Genomic DNA, 22,873 nt, shown 5'->3' on the forward strand with positions numbered 1-22,873 from the left:
GACATCACACGTGCTAGCTCACAGAAGGCGCAGCGTTCAAGACTCCGCCCCTATTCTCTGCATTGGCAGAGAACTGGAAAGTTGCAGTAGCTGACCCGCAAGTTGAAGCCACTGAGGCTTCATATACTAGCCTAGAATAACCCGTGCAAAATAGTAAGATACGGCCTCTCTATATTTTTTATTTTTCACTACCGCTTGCGAGCTCGTGTCGTACCAGGCTAGGGATTTATTCCGAAAACCAGCTTTCTGCACACTCAGTAAATTGCCAAATGTGTTCTCTGAACAGCGCACAACAAATCTATATCCATTTCTTCTCAAATTCAGGAATAATATTCTTCTAACGCGTTTGTTTCTATAAATGGCGCTTATTTTATGCACTTACACTTTTCGCTTCCTATCGCTCGTAGTCTGGTGATGAGCATGATTTGCACCCTTGTTCAGCCATGCTGTCAGACCAATAGGCACGTACGGGCAGATCGTCTAGGTAAGCCACTGCCATTTTCAGGGATTAAGTCGCTGTTAACAGTGAGGACTGACAGAGTAATGCATCCGCTTATTCTCGTTCTGCTCACTCATCTCTCATGATCTAAACCTGCCGTTTTTTTTTTATTTATATATTGTGGATTTCCAAACTACTTCACTTCCCATACTTCCTCCAAAACGGGTTAACATTCCTTTGGCTTATGCCATGTTAAATTTACAAGCTGGCAGTAATACCTGTGCCTTATGTGTAAAAAATAAATCGACGAGTGTCGCCTTTCTGCCGAGTGGAAAGTAGCAAAAGTTGTCCCAGAGCTCAAGTCAGGCAATATTTCATTTACAGCAAATTATCTACCCATATACCTCACGTGTACGTGTTGCAAATCACTGGAACGTATTATTTTGAAATTTATGGGAAATTTTGTTGAAGCCAATAGCATTCTCCACAGAAACTAACCCGGATTTTGTAGTGGCTTGTCGCCGACTACACAACTAGTAAAGTTTAGTCATTATTTGCACGTCTAAATATGCAGTCCCAAATTATTCCTTTTTTCTTAGAACTAGCTAAGGGCTTTGATTGCGTCTCCGATGTGAAACTCCGCTTAAGCTCATAAATATGTTTGCCGACGGACTACTGGTATAGTGGATGCATAATTGCCTCTGTGATCGCTGTCAATTTGGGCAATATGACCACCATGCCTCTTAATTAGTTCCTGTTCTTTCAGGAGTTCCTCAAGGTACAGTTCTAGCTCCGATGTGAATCCTATTTTTTATAAAGAACATACAAATCAAAACTGAAGTGAAAATCCCGCTCTTCGCTGACGATTGGCTGCTATACTATAAAATAAAGGACGCTAATGACCAGGTAACGCATTAGGAAAGATTAGAGAGTGGTGCAAAAAATGGCAGATGACAATTTGGATAAAAACAGTTTCAATGTCGATTACAAGCAAAACTTCTAAATTAGATTATGCATACTCGGTGAATAATGTGATACTCAAGGTGCGGCTGAACATTGGCACTTTTGGTGTTCTGATCAATCACTTCTGACTTAAATTGGACTGCGCATGTTCAAAGCATCACTGGTAGAGCAATGACCAAGTTGTTCTTCCTTAAAAGGGCCTGCGATATTCCATATGTGATACGAAACTTCTAGCTTATGTCGCTGTTATACGACCAGTATTGGAATACGCGAACATAGCCTGGTTTCCTTACACCAAAGATAACATCAGAACACTCGAAATATTGCTAAGAAAAGCCGTGCGCTTTATCTTCTACTGCTATCGTCGTACACATTCACCGACATAAATTTTACAATCAGCAGTCCTTCACCTGCTGACCAGCTGTGCTAAATTACACCGTCTCAAATTTTTGTATTTAATGTTTAATAACCCATTAATATGTGCCCAGCAGACTGTCCATATTAATAATTCAAGAGCTACTCGACACAAGCACTCACTCACTCTTCAAGAATTTTTGGTTCTAATAATACCTTCTAATATTCATTTTTTCCAAAAGTAGAACGAGATTGGAACCAGTTACACCCATTAATTACAGTTCAGCCTACCGTGGACAAATTATCAAGCTAGCTGAGAGCTCTGTTCTTATGTTTGCTTCCGTATGAATCTGTTTTCTTTTCTTTTTTGCTTTTGTGATTTCTTCCCTGTATTTATGATATGCAAGTGCCATTCTTGTTATTTTCTGTCATTACTTCACTGTTTATGCCATATGAGTTGCCTGTGTGTCAGCCTATGTTAAGCTTCAAGGTTTAGTCACTGAAATTGTATTTCTGTGCCTTATGTAATTGTCCACTGCTATCAAAATCCTACAAGGTATTCACACTATTCCGAAATAAATAAAATGTATGAATAATGGTTGTTTCTCAATTCAAATATGATTGGAGGGTGCAGCAGCTCATGTGACCACGGACCAATTCCGTGACTCATTCAAAACTTCTGCATACTTCTCAAAATTATTACGCTATCACTTATGTCACTTATAAAACTCTTCTTAATGAATCTTAGAATCATGGCGTCAACACCTACGTGACCAGTTCTTCGAATTCGTGATGTCATCAACGAGGGTATATTAGACATCTAGCTCTACTTAACCAACGTAGATGAGTTTGAAATCTAAAACGGGCCAGAAAATCTGGACAGAGCACTTGCTGATGAATTTTGACGCCTCGACCACGCAACTCGACCAAATAATTGTAGGCGCTAAGATGGTCACAAACTACTTGCAAATTTTGATATCCGGGCTCCATGTCTGCTCTTTCAATCCAGATGATAAAGGCATACATCACTACCGCGTAGTAGCGCACGCTTCTGTTTGGTATCTCTCAGAAGCATGGATGAAACCGAACGTGGCTCTGGAGATCAAGGGATGCGACTATTGCTGCCGAGCTCGAAGGGAAACGAATAAATATGCAGGAATGCCAGTTTACTTCAGACTTGTAATTTCGGCCGTGCTTGTTGATCTCTTCATAAGCAGTATGGCCGAGGAGTATTGAGCAAAGATGGACAATGGATTATTCGTCACTGCCGTCTAATTCTTCTTATTGCAGCCCCTCAGAATGTCACACGATTCCTGACACTCGCTCCAACCATGCCCAGTTTTTCCTGCCCCTACCTGTTGGCTTGTTGGGCATTTAGACATCGATATCTGAAACAACAAACACTTTGGCAGTGACATCAGAAACACGTTAACAACGTTCATATGATGACATCGAAAAATGCAACTACTTCGAGACTGAGCTAAATAGACCGTTATATATGTAGAAGCTTCTACATATACAATGTATATGTAGATGCCATCAGTGTTGGAGGGCCAAATTCCTGCAGATTTAGTTTTATGCCTCCATTAGCAACCGGTTTTGTCAGCAAGGCTGCTGACCCAGAAGATATGTGAAATATATCCGACGGAAGTAGAAAGTCTTCAAAAGTTACGTGAATACTAATATATGTATACAAAGCAGCTGCTAATGTGTAGCATGTAAACTTTGGCGATAACTTGTTCTTTATGCGAATGGTTAGGAGAGAAACACTAGTACGAGACGCTCACATGACAATTTTCTAATCTGCGAATCTAATCTCAGATGAAGCACAGCAAGTCACACGACCGGCAGTACATAAATGGATACAAGATGGTGCCTAATCAGTTAGCTAGTTCACATGGCATACAAAAGGATGAGGTTGCATGGTAAGCTTCAGCGGAACTAGACACCGAGATCTAGGCACAAATTGGTGCCATTTACAGATGCATGCTGCAATTTGTTATTTGAAATCCCACGAAGCAAAGAGGTTGATGGTCAATATTCACAACCCCAACAGTTGCAGAAAGCAGGTAATGGTTCAACGGCAGGCACCCTTTTCTCAAAGACCTTTGGAAGATTTTAAAAAGGATAGTTGGCCTGTTGAAGGAAATCATGAAAAGTGTACAGAGAGGAAATGAAGCAAAAAAGTTGCGTTTATTCCGAATATTAATCCTCAAGCCATTGCTCATAGGAATGAAACAAGAAAAATTGATTAAGAGCAGAGCAGGCTCACCATTTGTACCAATTTCGAAAGCCCAAACACCGAAAAAAGCCCCAGAGTGTAAAAAATGGCGAATTTTACGACAGAACATAACGGTGGCGATTAGGTTACGTTGTGCAGACGGATGACGTGACTGAACTTCGTGTGGAAATATCCCGATCTTTAAGTCCATTTTTTGTTTTTTCAAAATATCCTTTGCGGAAATAATAGTGCACGAGGAAATTTTCGAAGCTGGAAGTACAAGCGCAGCTCCTGCGCTTCTTTTCGACACAGGAATTGGCGACGTAGTTGTCCTAAACTGAAAAATCCTAATGCGCGGTGTTTTCGTCGTGAACTCAAGAAATTCAGCCGACATGAGTGGATGTTCGCGAAACGTGACCTTCACAAGTCGCCAAGAGAATATAACACAGTGGATTGAAAAGAGAAAATATGTGAATTGATGTGTTGTACAGGACCTATGTGACCGCTACGAGTGCACCGATGTCACTTATAGCCCGAGTCGCTTTGGGACGTTAAACCCCAATAAACCAAACCGAACCATGTAAAGGGGAGTTATTTTCATTGGTCTCCAGATTCATTTGAGCATTAATGGAGCAACGCCATACTGACCGATTTTCTATAAACAAATTGTGGTATGATCAGAAATCTGACGCGGGAATTCTGCGAAAGTAGTAAGATTTATCTTTGCTGATTACTTTAGAACTTGTACTGTACTCTATACACTTTTACAACAGACGTCACAAACGCGGCAGAATTTTTCTAGAGGTTGAAGTCGGGAGGAACTGGGTCAAGGCTGGCAGCGGGCGGTTGGGTCGCCCTTTGCGAGTGGTGTGGGGAGGTGTATCGTGGGTGGGGCTTCTTGAGGGAAGCTGGTATTCCTACTGCGTCTTTGAACTCAGTTTCACCATCATTTCGTCGTTCCGCTGCTGTATAGACTTCTAGTGAAAGAAGGGTTTGTTGAGGTCGGCCTCATGGTATTTCTTGTTCTTGAAGGTAGGGTTATGTGGTTGGCTCGTAGATGCCGCTTGACGAGGGTGGAGGGGGGAGGGTTGGGGTGGTGTACAGGATCGAGGGTGGCGGTAGGAGAATGGGCAGCCTCCTATCATGACCGCTTCCTAGCTTAGGAGGTGCGCGGTGGGAGTGTGGCTGGTGGTTACTGCTTCTGGAAGGTGAGGACATCAATCTCCGAGGCTACAGACAGAACGACGCGGGTTTTTTTGCTTTGAAAAACTTGCAGAACTTTTCCAGTTTAAAAAGAAAGACAATAGGCCTGCTTTATAAACATCAAGAGCCGACATTTTGCTCTGGAAAGTCACGGTGCAGGCAACGTTTCAACACACGAGTGCATTTGTCGGCAGTGTATTGTGCACCTGCGGTAAAAAAAAAAAAAAAACAGGCCGGTTCAAACTCACGCGGGGTTGTAATTGCACACGAGGATTTCCGCCGGGTCTGCGTCGGGTTGGCTCTTGAGCGAGAACTTTATGTAGCCGCAGCCGATGCGAACACTCTTCGCCCAGATGAGCTGCGATGAAGGAGCACACGCACAGTGATTGCGCTGCGGGCGGTAGTGGTGGACACCAGAGAGAAAAGAAAACCTTTCTGGCTAATTACATGTCGACTGCAAAACTGGTTGGAATGCGTGCATGCGTGCTCCCCGCTGTTCAGTTGGCATGCGTATACGTTAAAGGCCTACTTGACCGAAATTTTTCAAACCGTAAAAAGGTTGTTCTTTCATAGTATACCCCCGTATTATGCGACCCACAAAACATTACGCTCCAGTTTCAAGCAGTTATGGTGCCAAAGGCACGCAAAAATCGGAGTTTACAATACCGAAACTGGAAAAACGGGCGCCATTGCTGCCCGCCGGAAGTGACGCATGTTTGAGACTGGAGTCCGGACAGGTTCGGAGCGTCTGCTTGTTGCGGCTCGAGCAAAGCGCTGGAACCGGTAGCGCGCGCAGCACTTTGTGCGATAAATACTGGTAATATGTGAAAACAGACATCTTAAAACGGATGAAACGCCCTAGAAAAAGTTTTAAATGTGTTTTATTTGCTGTAGTAGACTAGAAAACTCCTCGCTCAACCTCAGCGAAGATGATCGCGCTGCAATGCTAGTGGGCGTTGTTTGCCTGGCAGTATTCGATTACAGCTTGTGCAAAGTTCGGACATAGTGGAGGAAGGAAGCACATTCAAATGGAGGCCAAGTAGAAGTGCTTGTATTATCAAGTCGGCTTTTTTGAGTGGATACGCGCGTGTCAACAGACATATGCGCGCTCTGCTGTGCGTGTAATATGGTTATCTTGATTTAAAAGAAATGACCTGCCTTTTTCTTTTCCTTCTAATTAGTCTCCCCCGTCGAAAGGTATTCCTACCTGTGCATAGAAGTTTGCAACAGGTGCTGTGAACGCGACGTAAATCAATAAAAACAGCTGGATGTCTAAAAAGGGAGCTCAAGAAAATTAAGCGCTGCGTTAAGCAATAGAATATGCCATAAGCAAAATTTGTGTTGCAAAATAAATATATATTTTTCTCTTGGAGGACCGTGGCGTCAAATACGGTGTCGATGGTGGGCTGGTTCATCTTTGCGTGCCTCAGTCGGGCAAGCCACTGCGCGTTGCGAAATGCATGCCGATTCAGTTGAACAAAAACTTATGCGCTGCGTTCATTACTGTATTTACCTAAAACCACTTAAAACCCGTGTAGTGCATGGACGGAAAAGTTTTTCTAATCTTTTCAAACCACACAGCTGGGCAGAACGACGCGGTGTCCGGACCCCAGTCGACCGTATACGCCCACCCCGCAAATTACCGTAGGCAGTGTGTCTGTTCGACTGAGTAATAAGGCAGAACATATAATCAAAATTACGTGTTGTCTTCCTTTGGAAATATTATCATTCGAATAACATGCGTTCAATTCTATGAGGCCTTGGAGACACGCCTTAAATGGTAACGCTGAAGCTTCCTGTAATCGACCTCAAGTATGAATGGCGTGATGCAGTAAGAAATTAGACGTTTTCAGTAACGCTCATGCGGCCTTTCAGGATTCTCAGCCCGGCCTGCGAATCATCGAGGCAGCAGATACACATGACGGCTTTATTGCCCATTGGGCAGAGCTGTACCTGCAATAAACGCGTGCATATGTTGATTCCTTTTCAGAGGAAGCAGACCTCTCCTTAGACTCCTGCCTGGTGTAAACAACGTGCCGTCAAAAGGGCGTTGCTCGATGAGCAAAGCCGTCCACTTTAGCTTCTGAACCTGCTAAGCTAGCTTGTGACGAGTGGTTCCCCATACTCTTTATTCTCCTGATTAGAGACGCCTCGTAGCCTTTCTTCTCCTAATTATAACCCTCTCGGTTTGTGGAATGCTTTGCCGATCGGGCCAGAAACACATACGTGCTCGGATGCATGATGTAGACCGGGACAGGTCTGTTGACAAAGCCCAACCCACAAAAGGGGTTACACACAGTAGGTTAGCGCGAGGCAGAAACGTCAGCCACCCACCATTATCTTTTTTGAAGAAGAGAGGGGAATTCACGTCAAAACCTGAGCTCCAGACAGCTGACACCAGCTTTCAAGATCAGTGGTGAAGGGCAGTGGCCGAGAGGTATATGTATGGTCCTTTCCGCATTCCTCGTATTCCTTTCCGCGGCCACGCACTTCGTCGACATGATGCCAGCAGTTTATTTTTCTCGGAGACCATCGAGCTTAGCGGTGAAAACAGCCAGAAACGCGCCAGAAGAACAGCTTACAAGGGGCGCACACTCACTTCAGAACGCCTGAAACTTGCGAGCCGGCGATGCCGGTGTCTCAATTGTGCGTCATTTCCGGTCAGGTTTGTTAGTTGTCCAGCACACCGCTAGGGGACTGCGTCGTCTGCTACAGAGGGTTTTGAACGCTTGTAACTAAAATTCTAGACGCTTCACAGCCCTAATATTAAATATAAATATTGTTCATAACGTGCACACTATATCGAGCGCAAAATTAGCCGAAGTAAACTTTCGGTCAAGTAGGCCTTTAAGAGAGCCTCAATCAATAAAGAGACCCTTCAGTCAGTGTAGTCTGTCAATACTCAGTCGATAAAGAGACCTTTACTCACTTTTTTCGTTAGGCTTTCTTACGGAGGTTTTCTTTGAACGGCATGCATCCTATTGAGGCGGTCTTTCACTCAGCTTGCAGTATTGCCCTTATTCGGCAAAAACACCGCGGTCTGTTTGTGCGCCTCTGGGTGCGTTCGAAAAAGTCGCGTCTCAAGCCACCCACCCATTCACTTCAATCCACCCTCCACAGCCACCACCCCGCAGAAGGGAAAAGAATAAGCGACTGTGAAATCATGTTCGATGACGCAATGGGAAGGCGTTGAATGGAAAAACGAAATGTTGAGGCTGTTTCACACTTTATTCCGAGGTTAGTAATTTAGCGCTCCTTATTTCAGACACACATGACAGGACGGGCGCGGCCCCGTCATGTCTGTCGGGGCCGCTGAAGTAGCGCTGAACAATTCTGGAAACTATGCATCACCAACTAGCACGGAACATCTTTTAATAAGTGACGTTTCACATAGTCATCATCATCAGCCTGACAACACTCACTGCAGGGCAAAAGCCTCTCCCATGTCTCTCCAATTAACCCTGTCCTTTGCCAGTTGCGGCCACCGTGTCCCCGCAAACTTCTTAATCTCATCACGTTTCACACCGAGAGGGAAACTGAGAGCTCGTGGCCGCCGCAGCATAAAGTAATATACATACAGGACCCAGCGTAAGCCCATGCGGCCGACTTTTGTTCTCAGCGCACCTAGCTGAGGCGAGAAAGCAGCTTAGAGACAGTCGCTGCGCGCCGCCAAGTCTCGGCGGCCACAATTTCACCTTTCCATGCCAGCAGCTGTTTCTTTTTCTTGTATGTACAAGGCTATCTATCTGGCGGAGGCGAGGAATGCCGAGCTCGGCCGCAGCGCTTATGTTATTCTATCTCCGCGGTCCCGGGACATCTGCGGCATACAGCGAGCGATAACTAGGCGGTGCGCATGCGCGGAAAGAGCAGGCAGCCGTGATCATTGCGCATACACCTTTGCCGCCGATTCTCCCCCGCTGTTGGCGGCAGCGCTTCGAGCAGCGCGGCGGCCACGCCTTCCAAGTTTCCCTCTAAGCGTGAAACACTGTATACAGCCAACGCTGGTAACGCAGATCTGTCGCATCAAATTCTATATTTGCCTGTGGATTTCTTTTACACCGAAAAGTTGTTATTAGGAGCTGAGCCGCGATGGCCTTGACTGATAATGATGATGATAACTATTTTCCGCCAGATAAGGAAGCACCCTACTCCCCGTCCCCGGCATGCAGGCCTTGGTGACGAGGGCCGGGACCTCCGCGATTAGAAGCAGGCGATCCGACCCAACGACGTCACAGCCAAAGCAGCTGCCTCACGAGGAGGACCGTTGCTCACGCACCCGTGACTCTAGTCTTCTTGCGGCACAGTACAGGGGTCATTTGCCGACTGAGGATTAGGTGACTGCGGTAGTGTTGGAGCAAAATCATGTGATTGGGTCAAAGGCACTTCACGCGTCCGTGCCCGTTCCGTTTCGAGGATCGCTGCTCACGCACCCGTGACCCTTGTCTTCTTGCCGCACAGTAGAGGGGTCACGTGGGGCTGGGTGGCTAATGGTTCATTTACCGACTAAGGATTAGGTGACTGCGGTGGTGTTCCAGCAAAATCATGCCTCGCCTCACCATATTTGCGCGTCAAAGCGGACGCCGCGCGTGGTCATGGCAGACAGACGCGGGACCGACCGGTGAGCCGCAATCAGCAGTCGAGATTCGGCGCGCTTGCCAGCGTGAGAGGAAGAGTCGGCAGAGGCTGAATTCAGCCGCACGTGAGACGGAATGCGAAACTCTTAGATTTCGCTGATGAACGTTTCGTCGCCAAATCGGGAAAGGGAAGCATCCTTACCAGCTGCACCCTACAGGCAGTGCCCTGACCGTCTACGGATCCGCTGCCTGCTAAACATGCGCTGAAGGACGAACAGCGTACTCGCAAGACCGAACCGCAGCGCGAACGCCAGCGCGGGGAGAGTTTTACGCAAGCAGTAGCTTGAGGGTTGCAGTGTCTTTTAATGAGATAGCATCTACATTGTCTTCCAAAAACCACCCGATTTCACAGTGACGAAATTGCCCGATTGGACGAGAAGGTCGGGACGTCATCAGCACTGCAAAATTTGAAAATCTGAGGACTAGAATATTTGAATACCGTGCACTGGATTATCCTCTAGGATTGTGCTATAGATCAAAATATTGGCATGGGATAGTCGCTGGCTCATCTTAAGTCTTAAGTAAAAGTATACGCAGCGCAAAAAACAGGGACAGAAGACAAGACACAAACAACAGGACTGCCGCTGAACTAACCACTCGTTAACGAGTCGTTAGTTCAGCGCCAGTCCCCTTGTATGTGCCTCTACTGTCCCTGTTTTTGCGCTGCGTATACTTCTACCTAAGAAGAGGGATTATGCTAACCCCCCTCCCCCACTACTTCACCTTAATACTCCCACTAGCATGGGCGTCCGGAGGGGGGGGGGCAAGGGGGGGCGGCTGCACCCCCCTGGAAAATCACTCACTCGAACCGTGAGTGATGGCCGCACGTCAGGGACGGCGGTGCGCTCAGCCAAAGAGTAAAAGCGGCCCTGCTTCCACGCTTTGGGTCCCATCTGCAAAGTGCCGCGTCCGGGGACGCGTCGTTGCAGACATACAGCGGCACCGGCGAGCATGTGTTTCGAGCCGTCTTGAGATGTGTGCCTGTTTCTTTGATCTCTAGAGAGATAGCGACACGGAGGCAGACAGTGCACACCCCGGCCACCGATGAATTCTTCAGGAGGGAGGGACAAATCAGCCGTGTCCATCCCCGCTTTGTCGGACTGCTCAGGGGCAAGCGGGCGATGAGTTGGCGCCGCCGCCGCTCGCTGTCTCCTCCGATCCACGGGAGAGCGCAGTTCGGTACAAGCGCCGCTTTCAGAATTTTCGGCAAAGGGGATTAGCTGCTTTTGTTCACGGCGACGCAGTCTCCAGAGGCGCCCCCACACCAGCGTTCCTTGCGTCTTCTCCGGAAACCAGCGCCTTTGGTCAAGGCAGCCCGATGGCGCCTGCCTGGCTCGCCTGTCACCTCTGGCTGGGCCTCAAATCCCAACAGCGCCCATGTACTGTGCGATGTCAGTGCATGGTAAAGAGACCGTCCGTCCCTCATAGCCTGAGTCGTTTTGGGGCTCTGAACCTCATAAAAACACACAAAACAAATTTTCCGACCGGAGTGGCGAGTGTCCCTTCCCCTCGGAAGTCGCGCGGCGTTCCTTGCGTGTGCGCGCCTCTTTGTTTGTGCTTCGGTGTTTTTAGTGGCCGGTTGTCAACGAAGCTGAGAACAACCAAGACAGCGGACGAGAAAACGACGAGCGGCGAGTAGTGTGTGTGCAAATACTCGACTGTGCGGTTGCGCGAGCAAGATGGAGCGAGGTGTATGAAGCTGCGAGCGTGCATTTATCTTGTAAATAAGTTTTCGCTGCATACATAGTCATTTTTTGTTTTCAACGTACGCATTCAACCGTTTTTCCAATCAATGTGTATATATTTTTAACACTACCAACCCCGAGGAACTCCATAGCCAGCTTTGTCTCGCGCGGTCCCGAATGATGGATATTCGACGCTTCTTCAAGCGTCAGCGGTTGTCTGACGAAGCATTATCCAAATGCGCACCTGCAGATTCTGGTGTGACATGTGACAACGGTGTAGCATTTGAACAGAGTGATGCAAGCTTTTATCACCGGACAGTAGCTGATGTCGTCGACTCCATGGAGGGACTCTGTCAACAGTGAGTTCAGGTGATGCAGCAGGCCGAGATGATTCCATTTCTCCTTTCTTGGGATTCAAGTCCGGATTTGACCAGAGCGATGCAACCTTTCATCACCGGACAGTAGCCGGCGTCATCGTCTCCATGGAAGGAACTCCACCAGCGAGCTCCGGTCACGCAGTAAGCCGAAACGATTCCCTTTCTCCTTGCTTGGGATCGAAGTCCGGAGACAACATCAAGAAAACAAATAACTTGCCTCAAGAATATGACTTAGGAGAGTTTCTAGGCAAAGCTAAACTCACTGGCATACCGGACTTTTTGAAGTTACGTCTTCTTACTAAGCCATGGTCGCCAAATGTCACATATGATTTTAAGAAGGATGTAACACCTGGAAAGAGGCCTTTTCGACATCAGTGGCTGGGAGATTACGCCCCCTGGCTTGCGTACTCAGCGACAGCGAAAGGCGCCTTTTGTCGTTTTTGCGTCATTTTTCCTCCGCGTGTTCACCGGGGTACTCAAGGTAGTTTTATCGTGCGCGCTTTCAGTAACTACAGAAAAATGCACGAGGCGTGCAGGGATCACGTAAAATCCCAATGGCACCAGGAGGCAATGACGGCCTCACAGAACTTTATGGATGTGATGAAAGGCAAGCAGCTACCCGTTGTACAGCAGCTGAACAGAGCACTGCACGCGCAAGTTGAAAGGAACCGTGAGAAACTATTTCCAATAGTTTCCACCATTGTCTTTTGCGCGACGCATGACTTGCCGATTCGCGGCAAGCAGTCCGATAGTGGAGTCTTCAATGATCTGCTTGACTTTCGTGTAGAAGCTGGAGATACTCTACTTCAGGAGCACTTCGCTTCTTCTGCTGGCAATGCCAAGTACACTTCTGTCCGCGTCCAGAACGAGATCATCACAATCTGTGGCGACATCCTGAGAGAGCAGATAGTTACCGAAACTAACAAAGCGTTTGCTTTTTCCGTTCTTGCTGACGAAACTGCAGATATTTCAGGAAAAGAGCAGATGTCTATAGGCGTTCGCTTTATTGACAAGGCGGAAGTCGAAGTGTGCGTTCGAGAGCAGTTTTTGGGATTTGTAGAGCTGGAGCAATTAAACTCCGCTTGCATCGCCGCGGCAATCTTGAAGCTTTTGACGAATGTCGGACTGATTCTTTCGAACCTCGTTGGACAGGGGTACGATGGATGCTCTACAATGGCTGGAAAAGAAGCTGGAGTGAACAAAATTATACAAAAACAGTTCCCGAAGGCACTATTTTTCCACTGTGCAAGTCACAAACTAAATCTCGTCATCAACGATTTGAACGACGTCTCTGAAATTCGAAACACAATTGGGATAATCAAACAAACCATAAACTTCTTCCGCGAGAGCGTGCTCCGGAGAAAATTGGTGCCCAACATTCCGATGCAGTGTGAGACAAGATGGTCTGCAAAGTACAAGTCTATTAGGATCTTCTCTCAGCATTACGTGGCCATAGTCGAAGCACTCGAGCAGCTCGCGTCCACGGAATCATGCTCGAACGCTGCAACTAGACAACGAGCTCACATCCTCTACTGCGCAACAACAAGCTCATCTTTCATCGTCTGCTTGCATATTGTAGCGAAGTACAGCGCTCGGCTGTACTTCTGAGCCAATGACTGAGCCATGAGTATGACTGAGCCATGAGTATGACTGAGCCAATCCTGGCCGTTCTAAAAGAAAAGGATACGTGGTACCGCAAGTGGAGGCAACACAAAGATAATGTTTACTATCTAAATCAATTTAAGAGCCTGCGCAATAGATCCGTGTCGATGATGAGGGCACGTAAAAAAGCATATTACACGCGTCTCGTTGAACAGGCTTCCGGCAATACACGTAAGGTCTGGAAAATAATAAATGAAGTCGCTGGCAAACCCAGTTTGCGCCGGGTTCTTTCGGAGAGAATAGATCGCAATACTACAGAAATATTCAATTCCTTTTTCACCAATATCGGCCCGTCATTAGCTGCTCAACTTCCTGAATCGCAACAACAATATATTGCATCCAGTCCAGTTCTCAATACTTTTGGAATGTTTGAGATCGAACCCGATGAAATTACATCCATTATTCTCAGCTTACCTGGTAATAAATCTGCCAGACTGGATGGAATTTACCCACGCTTGCTTAAGGACAACACTGATATCTTGGTACCCATATTATGCAAACTTTTTAATCATTCATTAAAATGTGCAAAATACCCCTCCGTACTAAAGATTGCCAAAGTTGTCCCGGTATACAAGGATGGAGACCGATCCAACCCGTCAAGCTACAGACCCATTTCTGTCCTAAGTGTTATTAATAATATTTACGAAAAGATTCTATCTAACAATATTTGCAAATTTTTAGAAAAGTATAACTTACTCTGTCAACAGCAACATGGATTTCGAAAACACTATTCAACGGCATCTGCAGTCCTAAGTTTGACTCAGTTAATTAATACAGCACTACATGATAACAAACTGGCCGCCGTTGTATTTGTTGATTTAAAGAAAGCGTTTGATACCGTCGATCACGCTATTATGCTCAACAAGTTAAACCATTATGGATTCCGCGGTGAAGTCTACCGCTTACTTTCTAGTTACATTGAAAACCGTCAACAAGCTGTAATTATGAATAACATTATATCATGCCTTCAATATTTAAAGACAGGGGTTCCTCAAGGATCTGTTTTAGGGCCCATGTTATTTTCATTATATTTGAATGACTTGCCGAAGGTCCTAAGTTGCTCGGATATTTTAATGTATGCAGATGACACTGCGATCATAGTTACAGCTGACAACCATGAGGATCTAGAAGCAAAAACAAACACTGAATTGGAAAAAATTTCAAGCTGGTTTTTTACCAACAAGCTAACAATTAATTCAAGCAAAACCAAAACCAAATATATAGTATTTAGCTCAAGAGGAAAAGTCATCCATAGCAACCAAATTAACATTTTTATTAATGGCCACTCACTTGAACGAACACACTCATTTAAGTATCTTGGAGTCATTCTAGATGAACATCTTCACTGGAAAAATCAGATTAACGCCGTCTGTTCGAAGTTGGCCTCAGGCTGTTACGCCTTACTACAGGCCCGCGATTGTTTTAACACACAGACACTGCGTACCCTTTATTTTGCACTTATTAATAGTCATTTAACATACTGTATAGAATCATGGGGTTTGACATACAATACTTACCTTGATCCTATCCGGCGATTACAAAAACGGGCTCTCCGAATTGTAACACAAAGCAAGTATACCGAGCCAAGTAAACCACTTTTCCAGTTATTAAATATCCTTCCTTTTGGCCTTTTGCGCTCTTTAAAGATAGCGGTGTGTGTAAACAACATAGTCAAATATAATCAACCTCTCAATGCCTCCCTGTTTCGCTCATCTTCTCGACTCACAAGAAACCTTACACATAGTAACTTTAATCTACCACCGAATTATAACGTTTACAGCGAAAGATTGGTGCAGTTTTCAGGAGCCAAGGTTTGGAATGCTTTACCCCCAGAAATAAAACAGTCTCATGAAACAAATAGAGCATTGCGAACATACTTTATGAGCCTTATTTGACATATGTGACAATTGTCTTCGGTTTGTGTCTGTTGTACCATGTTGTTCATGAAAGATTTTTTTTTTCTGCTGTAAAATGCACATTATTTTATTTTTTCCTTGTTGTATGATGTATTTGAGTCTTTCGCCGTGATTTTGTGCTTTTCATTTTTCACAAGTGCTGTGTCATTGCCTTCATATATTTTGTTTCTGAACCCCACACTAGCCTCTGGCTATGGGTTCAGTCAGTGTTCTGGTAGTTTGTATGGCAAAAGTAGAAATAAAATGAATGAATGAATGAATGAATGAATGAATGAATGAATGAATGAATGAATGAATGAATGAATGAATGAATGAATGAATGAATGAATGAATGAATGAATGAATGAATGAATGAATGAATGAATGAACCAGCTACGAACATTCTGCAAGGTGTATCCATGGACTTCCATTCTGTGCATGGCCACATCACTGAGCTACAACGTATTTTTCGCGGCCACCGGACAAACGCTGTAGAGGAGTTCTCTAACATCATGAATGCAGCAAGGGAGGCAGCCAATCACTTAAATGTGGTGATATCTGTACCAAGACAAGTCTCTCGTCAGACCCACCGAGACAACTACGGGATTCAGTCGCCAGAGGAATACTACCGTGTGGCAATATATGTGCCGTACTTGGACTCCCTCACTGCTTCTTTAGCTCGGCGCTTTTCTGAAAGCAATGAGAGGAGCTTCAAACTTCTCCAGCTGCATCCATCAAAAATGAAGCACTTGAGCCGTGTTGAGTTCGCTGTTCTCGCCGAAGAACTCCAGTGCTTTTACGGCATCGACAACTTCAAGGAAGAGGCCATCTCTTGGTACGAGATGTGGTGCAACAAAACTGGGGACCCATCAGAAATAACTTACTGCGAGCTTCTACATCAGGCCAAGACATTCTTCCCTGGTGTTGCAAAAGCCATTGAGGTGGCTCTGGCTTTGCCAGTTACTATCTGTACGGTCGAACGCTCCTTCAGTACAATGAGGAGAGTGAAAACGTGGCTACGCTCAACGATGACAAACGACAGACTGGACGGCCTTTGTATGATGAGTGTGCACCGAGAGCGTGTAATGAAGCACAGAAATGAATTTATCACCAGTGTCATCACGCAATTCGCCCAGAAAAATCCGAGGCGTCTACAGTTTCTGTTCAAGGAAGACTGACTGAGTGACTGTCGTTGCGTGTTTGTGAACATATTGTGCTGTGTGCTGGTCATCAATCCGGGTGTGTCGAGAACCCGTATGCAGCAAGACTGAGCACTCTTCTCCACGAAGTGATAGTATCTTTTTGCATTTTTATTAATTTTAATTGTTTCTTCGTTGATAAACTCCAATGTATCTCTCCTAGCCTCGCTTTAATTTGCTGTTTGTAATTTTTCTTTCATGTGTGTATTTTACTTATTTATTTTATTTGTATATAAATAAATAAATTTACTCCGCAAATAGTGCCTTTTTGCTACGAACATACCCCCCCCCCCCCCTCCGGCGCCAACAACCAATGGGGCCCCCCCCTGCAAAAAATTCTGCGGACGCCCTTGCCCACTAGTGCACTTTAAACAACCGACTAATCCACATTATTACACTCATTCCACCTTAACTCCTTATCTGGAGTGGGCCTAATTCTAATATTGGCGGGGTGCACTAGAATATTCCAACTGCGATCGCACTTTCTTCGAATATACGGTTAAGGTCGCCCCGTTATTCCTACTTGATCCAAACGCGGTTGTATAGCATGGATACCTTACCGCTGCCTACGCGGCCACCTATGGAGAGTGCAATTTAAGCGGCCACGCTCGTTCTAGGATGTGTGTGTGCTCTTAATTTCTTTCCGTGTGTGCCTGCGGCTTGAATGTTATCTGCAGGCAAAATGGCCTGACACAGGAAAGCGGACACCGGAAAGTGAAAACGAAGACGTAGGATGATCCACTAAATCCGGCACAAATGCAGGAGATATTTCCGAGATGATTTTTCATCGGCGTCTAGGTGGAAGGAACGGCGCGTTGGGAGCTGCGCTAAACCAGAATCGGATGTGCAGAAGCGAAACACACGAGTTAAAAGATAGCGCAAATATCCTGTCTGAGGTATGGGTGGCTCGAAACCCAACGTCGCACAAGGATGGGTACAAGCGTTTAGCGGACCCGTCCCCGCTTTCTCAGTGTTTTGCGCTTGACAGAGGCTCCTCAAGCCCCTCTCCACCCTTTCGGGAGCGAACCCAGCTTCAAACACCTCAACATGCAAAGTTAGTCTATTACCGTGTTCACAGTGGGGTTCAGGTTACGTCCGTACGCTCTAACAAGCAGGTCTAAAGAGACGTACAGGTTTACTGTCACTGCTGTAAGCGACCTTTCGAAAGAAGTTAATTTTAGAGTATCACTGCAGCCGTGGGCAAATCTGGTTTCACCTACTAGTTTCCGACTTTGCAAGGAAAAGAACAGAATGCACCTACGAAAAATTATTTGCTGTTACACAACAGCGAACAGTCAAACAAACATTAGGTTTAAGGGAGGCGTAGCGCGAAAAAAGACAGGGACGAGACAAACACAAGACACAGGACTAGCGCCAACTTACAACTGAAAAAATATGAAGCGAATATGAAGATTTACGCCCTTTTAACCGTCCTGGGATTCCCGACAGGAATTGCCGTTTTTGAAACGCCAGTAGAAAACTCCGTGTAGCTGTCCTGTGTTTGCTGTAGTGCAAGGTATCGTGGTGCAATATGTTCTTGTGAGGTTTGACTCTTCTCGAACTGTGTGAGAATTAGATTTCGATCTGCATTTCTAGGACATTATTAATATAAAGCATAGTGTTGCCGAGCTAGCTGGCAACATATAGCCAGTCCTAAATGTTTTCGTCTGAGTAACCTTAACTAATCATGTTGCAACAAAAGTCATTGATTGACTGAGCCCTGTTCATGAGCATGATTAGCAGAATTGAAATAGACTGTGCGCAAGTGTTTTTAAATCAGTCGATCAATTCTTCGAATACATGTTTACAAAGCTCCTCATGTCAATACAAGTTTTATATGCCTTAAACAAATACACGTTTCAACAATAAAAGATAGGGAAATATATTTTTAAAAATTGTATGAATACTTCGAAATAGAACGACAAATAAATTTTTTTTCATATCATTCGGCCTATTCAGTTAACAAAGTGTTCAAACTGTGACGTCACCCTTACACAATGCAATACGGGTCTGTAAGGTATTTCAAAAAAAAATCAAATAAGAAATAAAAGTATTCATCCCCCACGACTAAAAGGAAAAGTGTTCAAAAACGTTTCTTGGACGTTACTGTCGCGGCTCACTAGACTGTAAATAGTGCAGACAGTTTTATTAAGCACCGCCGCGGTGGCTCAGTGGTTATGGTCCTCGGCTGCTGACCCGAAAGACGCGGGTTCGATCCCGGCCGCGGCGGTTGAATTTCTTTGGAGGAGAACTTCTAGAGGCCCGTGTACTGTGCGATGTCGGTGCACGTTAAAGAACCCCAGGTGGTCGAAATTTCCGGAGCCCTCCACTACGGCGTCTCTCATAGCCTTAGCCGCTTTGGGACGTTAAACCCCATAAACCAAACCAAACCAACCAGTTTTATTAAGACGCACTGATCAACGTCGAGTAGTTTAAGGAATTTAAATACGCAGGTTATCTGGCACTCAGAACATTTTCATAAGATTTCACAAGACACCTGGTAAGCGCACTTAGGGACTAGCTGGGAGAAGTTGGCGGCTTTCCGGGTTTTAGTATTGGTACCACAACATTTTAGCTTTCCAAGCCTAAAGTAGTTCTTCGTAATGCCCCTATTTTTCTTTTATTGACACGTGCCTCTAAAGATGGTTCAAAAAGGTGGGTGAATATTAATTAGTATATTTAACCAGGGCGTGTTGCTGTATGTTTTGCGACAACGAGCACCCTATTTTACTATTATACACCGAAAGTTTTACACAACTAGTCTTTTCTTTTCACTTTCAGATCAGTCTTTGTGCATCAAAATAATTGGGTACTTGCGAAGCATTGTGATGCATAAATAATTATTTACCGGCTCAGGTAAGTTCTATGAGGTGATTTTCATCTTTTAATATATTCTCCATCTTTACCGAATAAGAATACCCAATCAAAATGTGCCGCTCGTACTTTAACATTCCAAGTTCCAAGCACGACACATCAAAGCATAGGATTCTAATTTAACCCGCGTTCAATCCCGAAAACTTCCTTTTTCGAAAGCAGGTTTCATTTCATACCTGAGCGAACCTCTCAGCATCTGCGTCGGCTTGTTTGGCGTACTTGTCCAACACTGCGACGTCGAATTTCTCCCTGGCTTTGAACCAGTTCTGGAGAATGGCGAATCCTTTCTGCGATGATTGCTCCGTCTTCTTGACGAAGATAGATCCCGTGTTCTGGGAGGTGCCGCCTTCGTAATCTTCGTCTGCAGAGTCCGGAGTGAGAGCGCGCGTAAACAACAACAGCCACGAAAAAGCAATTGGTGCAGGTCATAGAGATCACATTTAGAAAGACAGCTGAGTAAAAAAGAAAGTTTTTTCATAGAATAGTAGCCTCATAAACTGCTCGAGCTTCGCGTGCAGAGGCGGGACGAACCCCTAGGCATCGCCACCGGATAACACTTGAGCCGTGTACGCCTTGCTAGTCCTTGCTGACAAGAACTTCGCACGTCTGACGACGAACCTAATCTATGTTTTGACAGATGCACTAAATGGCTGAGTATACCTAAGCCAAAACAGAAGGTAATGTTGCTCCAGGTTCATCGATGTGAACGAATGGAACGATATTGCAATAGAAATACTGGGGGTGCCACCGCGATGGCTCTATCGTATAACGCTCGGCTGCTGACCCGAAAGACGCGGGTTCGATCCCGGCCGCGGCGGTCGAATTCCTTTGGAGACGAAATTCTAGAAGCCCGTGTCCCAGTACACGTGCACTGACATGGTGTCTACTGCGCGATGTCAGTGCACGTTAAAGAGCTCCAGGTGGTAGAAATTTTCGGAGCCCTTCACTGCGGTATCCCTCATAGCTTGATGGTTGGTTTATTGGTTTATTAAGGTTTAACGTCCCAAAGCAACTCAGGCTATGAGGGACGCCGTAGTGAAGGGCTCCGGAAATTTCGACCACCTGGGGTTCTTTAACGTGCACTGACATCGCACAGCACACGGGCCTCTAGAATTTCGCCTCCATCGAAATTCAGCCGCCGCAGCCGGGATCGAACCCGCGTCTTTCGGGTCAGCAGCCGAGCGCCGTAACCACTGAGCCACCGCGGCGGGGCTCAGTGGTTACGGCGCTCGGCTTGAGTCGCTTGAGTCGCTTTGGGACATTAAACAATCATAAATCTAAACCTAACCATTAACCTTGATACTGGTCTGTGTGTTTGCCTTTTTATATTTGTTAATGTCACGAGACAGTTGCAGCATGATATCTTGCGTACAGAGCCCTCCTCTGAAGCCCACCGTAGTGTGCGGTAGGAGAGAGTAGTCTTCGGCATAGGCTTCTATTCTGTTAAGTACAACGTGCTCCTTTACCTTGCCTAAACAGGAGGTCAGGAAGACAGGCCTAAGGTTATCAAGGCTTATTTTCTTCTTTGGTTTGGGTATAAAAATTGTCTTTGCACACTTCCAGAATTGGGGTATGCTACCTGTCTCCCAGCACTGATTCAAATAGTCCGTGAATGCGGTGACCGATTTCAGATTAAGGTTTCGCTACATCTTATTATTGATTTTATATGGCCCGGCTGCAGATTTAGTCTTGAGTTGAGACAGGGCGGCCCAGATCTCTGCGTCCGTGAAAGGCTCATACAGAGTTTCTTTTTCGCATCCAGTGTATTTCGGGTACAATACAGCACCTTTATGAGCATCTTTATGAGCATATAGCAAAGGTGGTCCGAAGGGGTGCTACTTCGTAATGTTTAGCAGGACGGCCGTCAGTCAGCAGGGTCTCGAAGAACTAACACAACCATCGGAGCGTTCAGCGGTTGTCGTCGTCTTCCTTGAGCGCCAGCCGCTGAAGGTGCCTTAGCCGAAGGCCAGCCTTACATTAGGAATAATTTAGACCACTCGGAGTCCCTTCACGTTTACTGAAATCGCACAGTACAGGGGGCCTTTTTGCGTTTCGCCTTCATCGAAGCACGGCCGCCGCGGTTGGTCAGGTACTCCGGCTCAGTAGCCTAGCGCTCTAAACACTGAGTCATCGCTTTTACCCTCGCCCATGTAAAGGCCTGAAGAAGGCGGATGAGCGGCTCCTTCTCCGCCTTCTCACCAATACATTTCTGTGCCCGGCAGCACTAAAACATTTTGAGCCCTCCTTTAACGGCAGCTGCCCGCACTGTAGTGCGGTGTCTTCTACCACCTATCACATGGTGTGGGCCTGCCCCTCCAACCCGGCTATTCTCCCCTTCCCCAACCCAACCCGGGAGGACTGGGAGGCGACCCTGCTCGGCTGTCGCGACTTAGAGGCCCAACAAGCCTTAGTCGGGCGCGCCCAGGCTGCGGCCACTGCCACTGGGGTCCCACACTAGGGACCTCCACCTAGTGTTTGTAAGGATCAGTCCCTTAAGGGCTGATCCAAACATACCTCCTGTCCCTTTCTAATAAATGTTTTCACCATCCCCCCAACCGCGGCGACACGCGCGATTGAGTTCCCCGCTGAGGAGATAGAGGTGAGCTCCGCCCTTTCCTTTCCTCGAAAAACAATTTTCTCCAGGGCGCAGTTCAATTACTTTTCGGCATTTCACGACCTCGGAACAAATTATCAGTACAAAAACTTATTGCGTATTTTGTTTCTTCAATGCCACTTTTTCTCTTAGCGACTTTCCCAATAATTCATAGCGCAGAGCGAACAGATTAAGGATATGGTTTATGGTTTATGGGGGTTTAACGTCCCGAAGCAACTAAGGCTATGAGGGACGCCGTAGTGAAGGGCTCCGGAAATTTCGGCCCCCTGTGGTTCTTTAACGTGCACAGACATCGCACAGCACACCGGCCTCTAGAATTTCGCCTTCATCGAAATTCGGCCTCCGCGGCCGGGATAAAACCCGCGTCTTTCGGGTCAGCAGCCGAGCACCGTAACCACAGAGCCACCGCGGCGGGCTGATTAAGGATAATGAAGGCGTCTAAACCAAAAGCACAGTGTGAGAAGTTACCAATTTTGCACTCGGCGCGAGAGGATACGATCGGGGGAGAGGGGGGGGGGGGGGGTTGAATGGCCGAAGGCTGCGTGTAGAAATAGTGATTTCTTTCCACCGCCGTCTGTTTAATTCAGCTTAGGGCTGTAGATTTCTTCGCTGCTCGATACTAACAGATAGGAAATTTAGAAACATTTCGGTAAAGGTCACATGTCTTCTCAGCTATACCGCAGCACGAGCCTAATATTTTGAGCATCCCCCTCGCATGCGAGAAGTGCGGGGTTCGAATCGCAGTGCCCCCTG

At 46.2% G+C, this 22,873-nt stretch overlaps 1 protein-coding gene across 3 annotated transcripts in view; it reads right to left on the reverse strand.

Moving 5' to 3' along the window:
- The window catches only part of LOC149370730 (scoloptoxin SSD43-like), a 49,427-nt gene that overhangs the window by 3,886 nt on the left and 22,668 nt on the right, over positions 1-22,873 (reverse strand). For 2 of the 3 annotated variants that reach the window (XM_089562965.1, XM_089562957.1), the window contains one exon: positions 19,683-19,867. In XM_089562965.1, the coding sequence (XP_089419091.1) occupies positions 19,683-19,867 (185 nt within the window). Of the gene's footprint in view, positions 1-5,428; positions 5,539-19,682; positions 19,868-22,873 lie in introns of all 3 variants that reach the window. The other variant, XM_089562972.1, reaches the window with a different exon arrangement.

The sequence above is a fragment of the Amblyomma mixtum genome, chromosome 1 (genome assembly GCF_055824585.1).
Source record: "Amblyomma mixtum isolate Tamu chromosome 1, ASM5582458v1, whole genome shotgun sequence".
Classification (NCBI taxonomy): Eukaryota; Metazoa; Arthropoda; class Arachnida; order Ixodida; family Ixodidae; genus Amblyomma; species Amblyomma mixtum.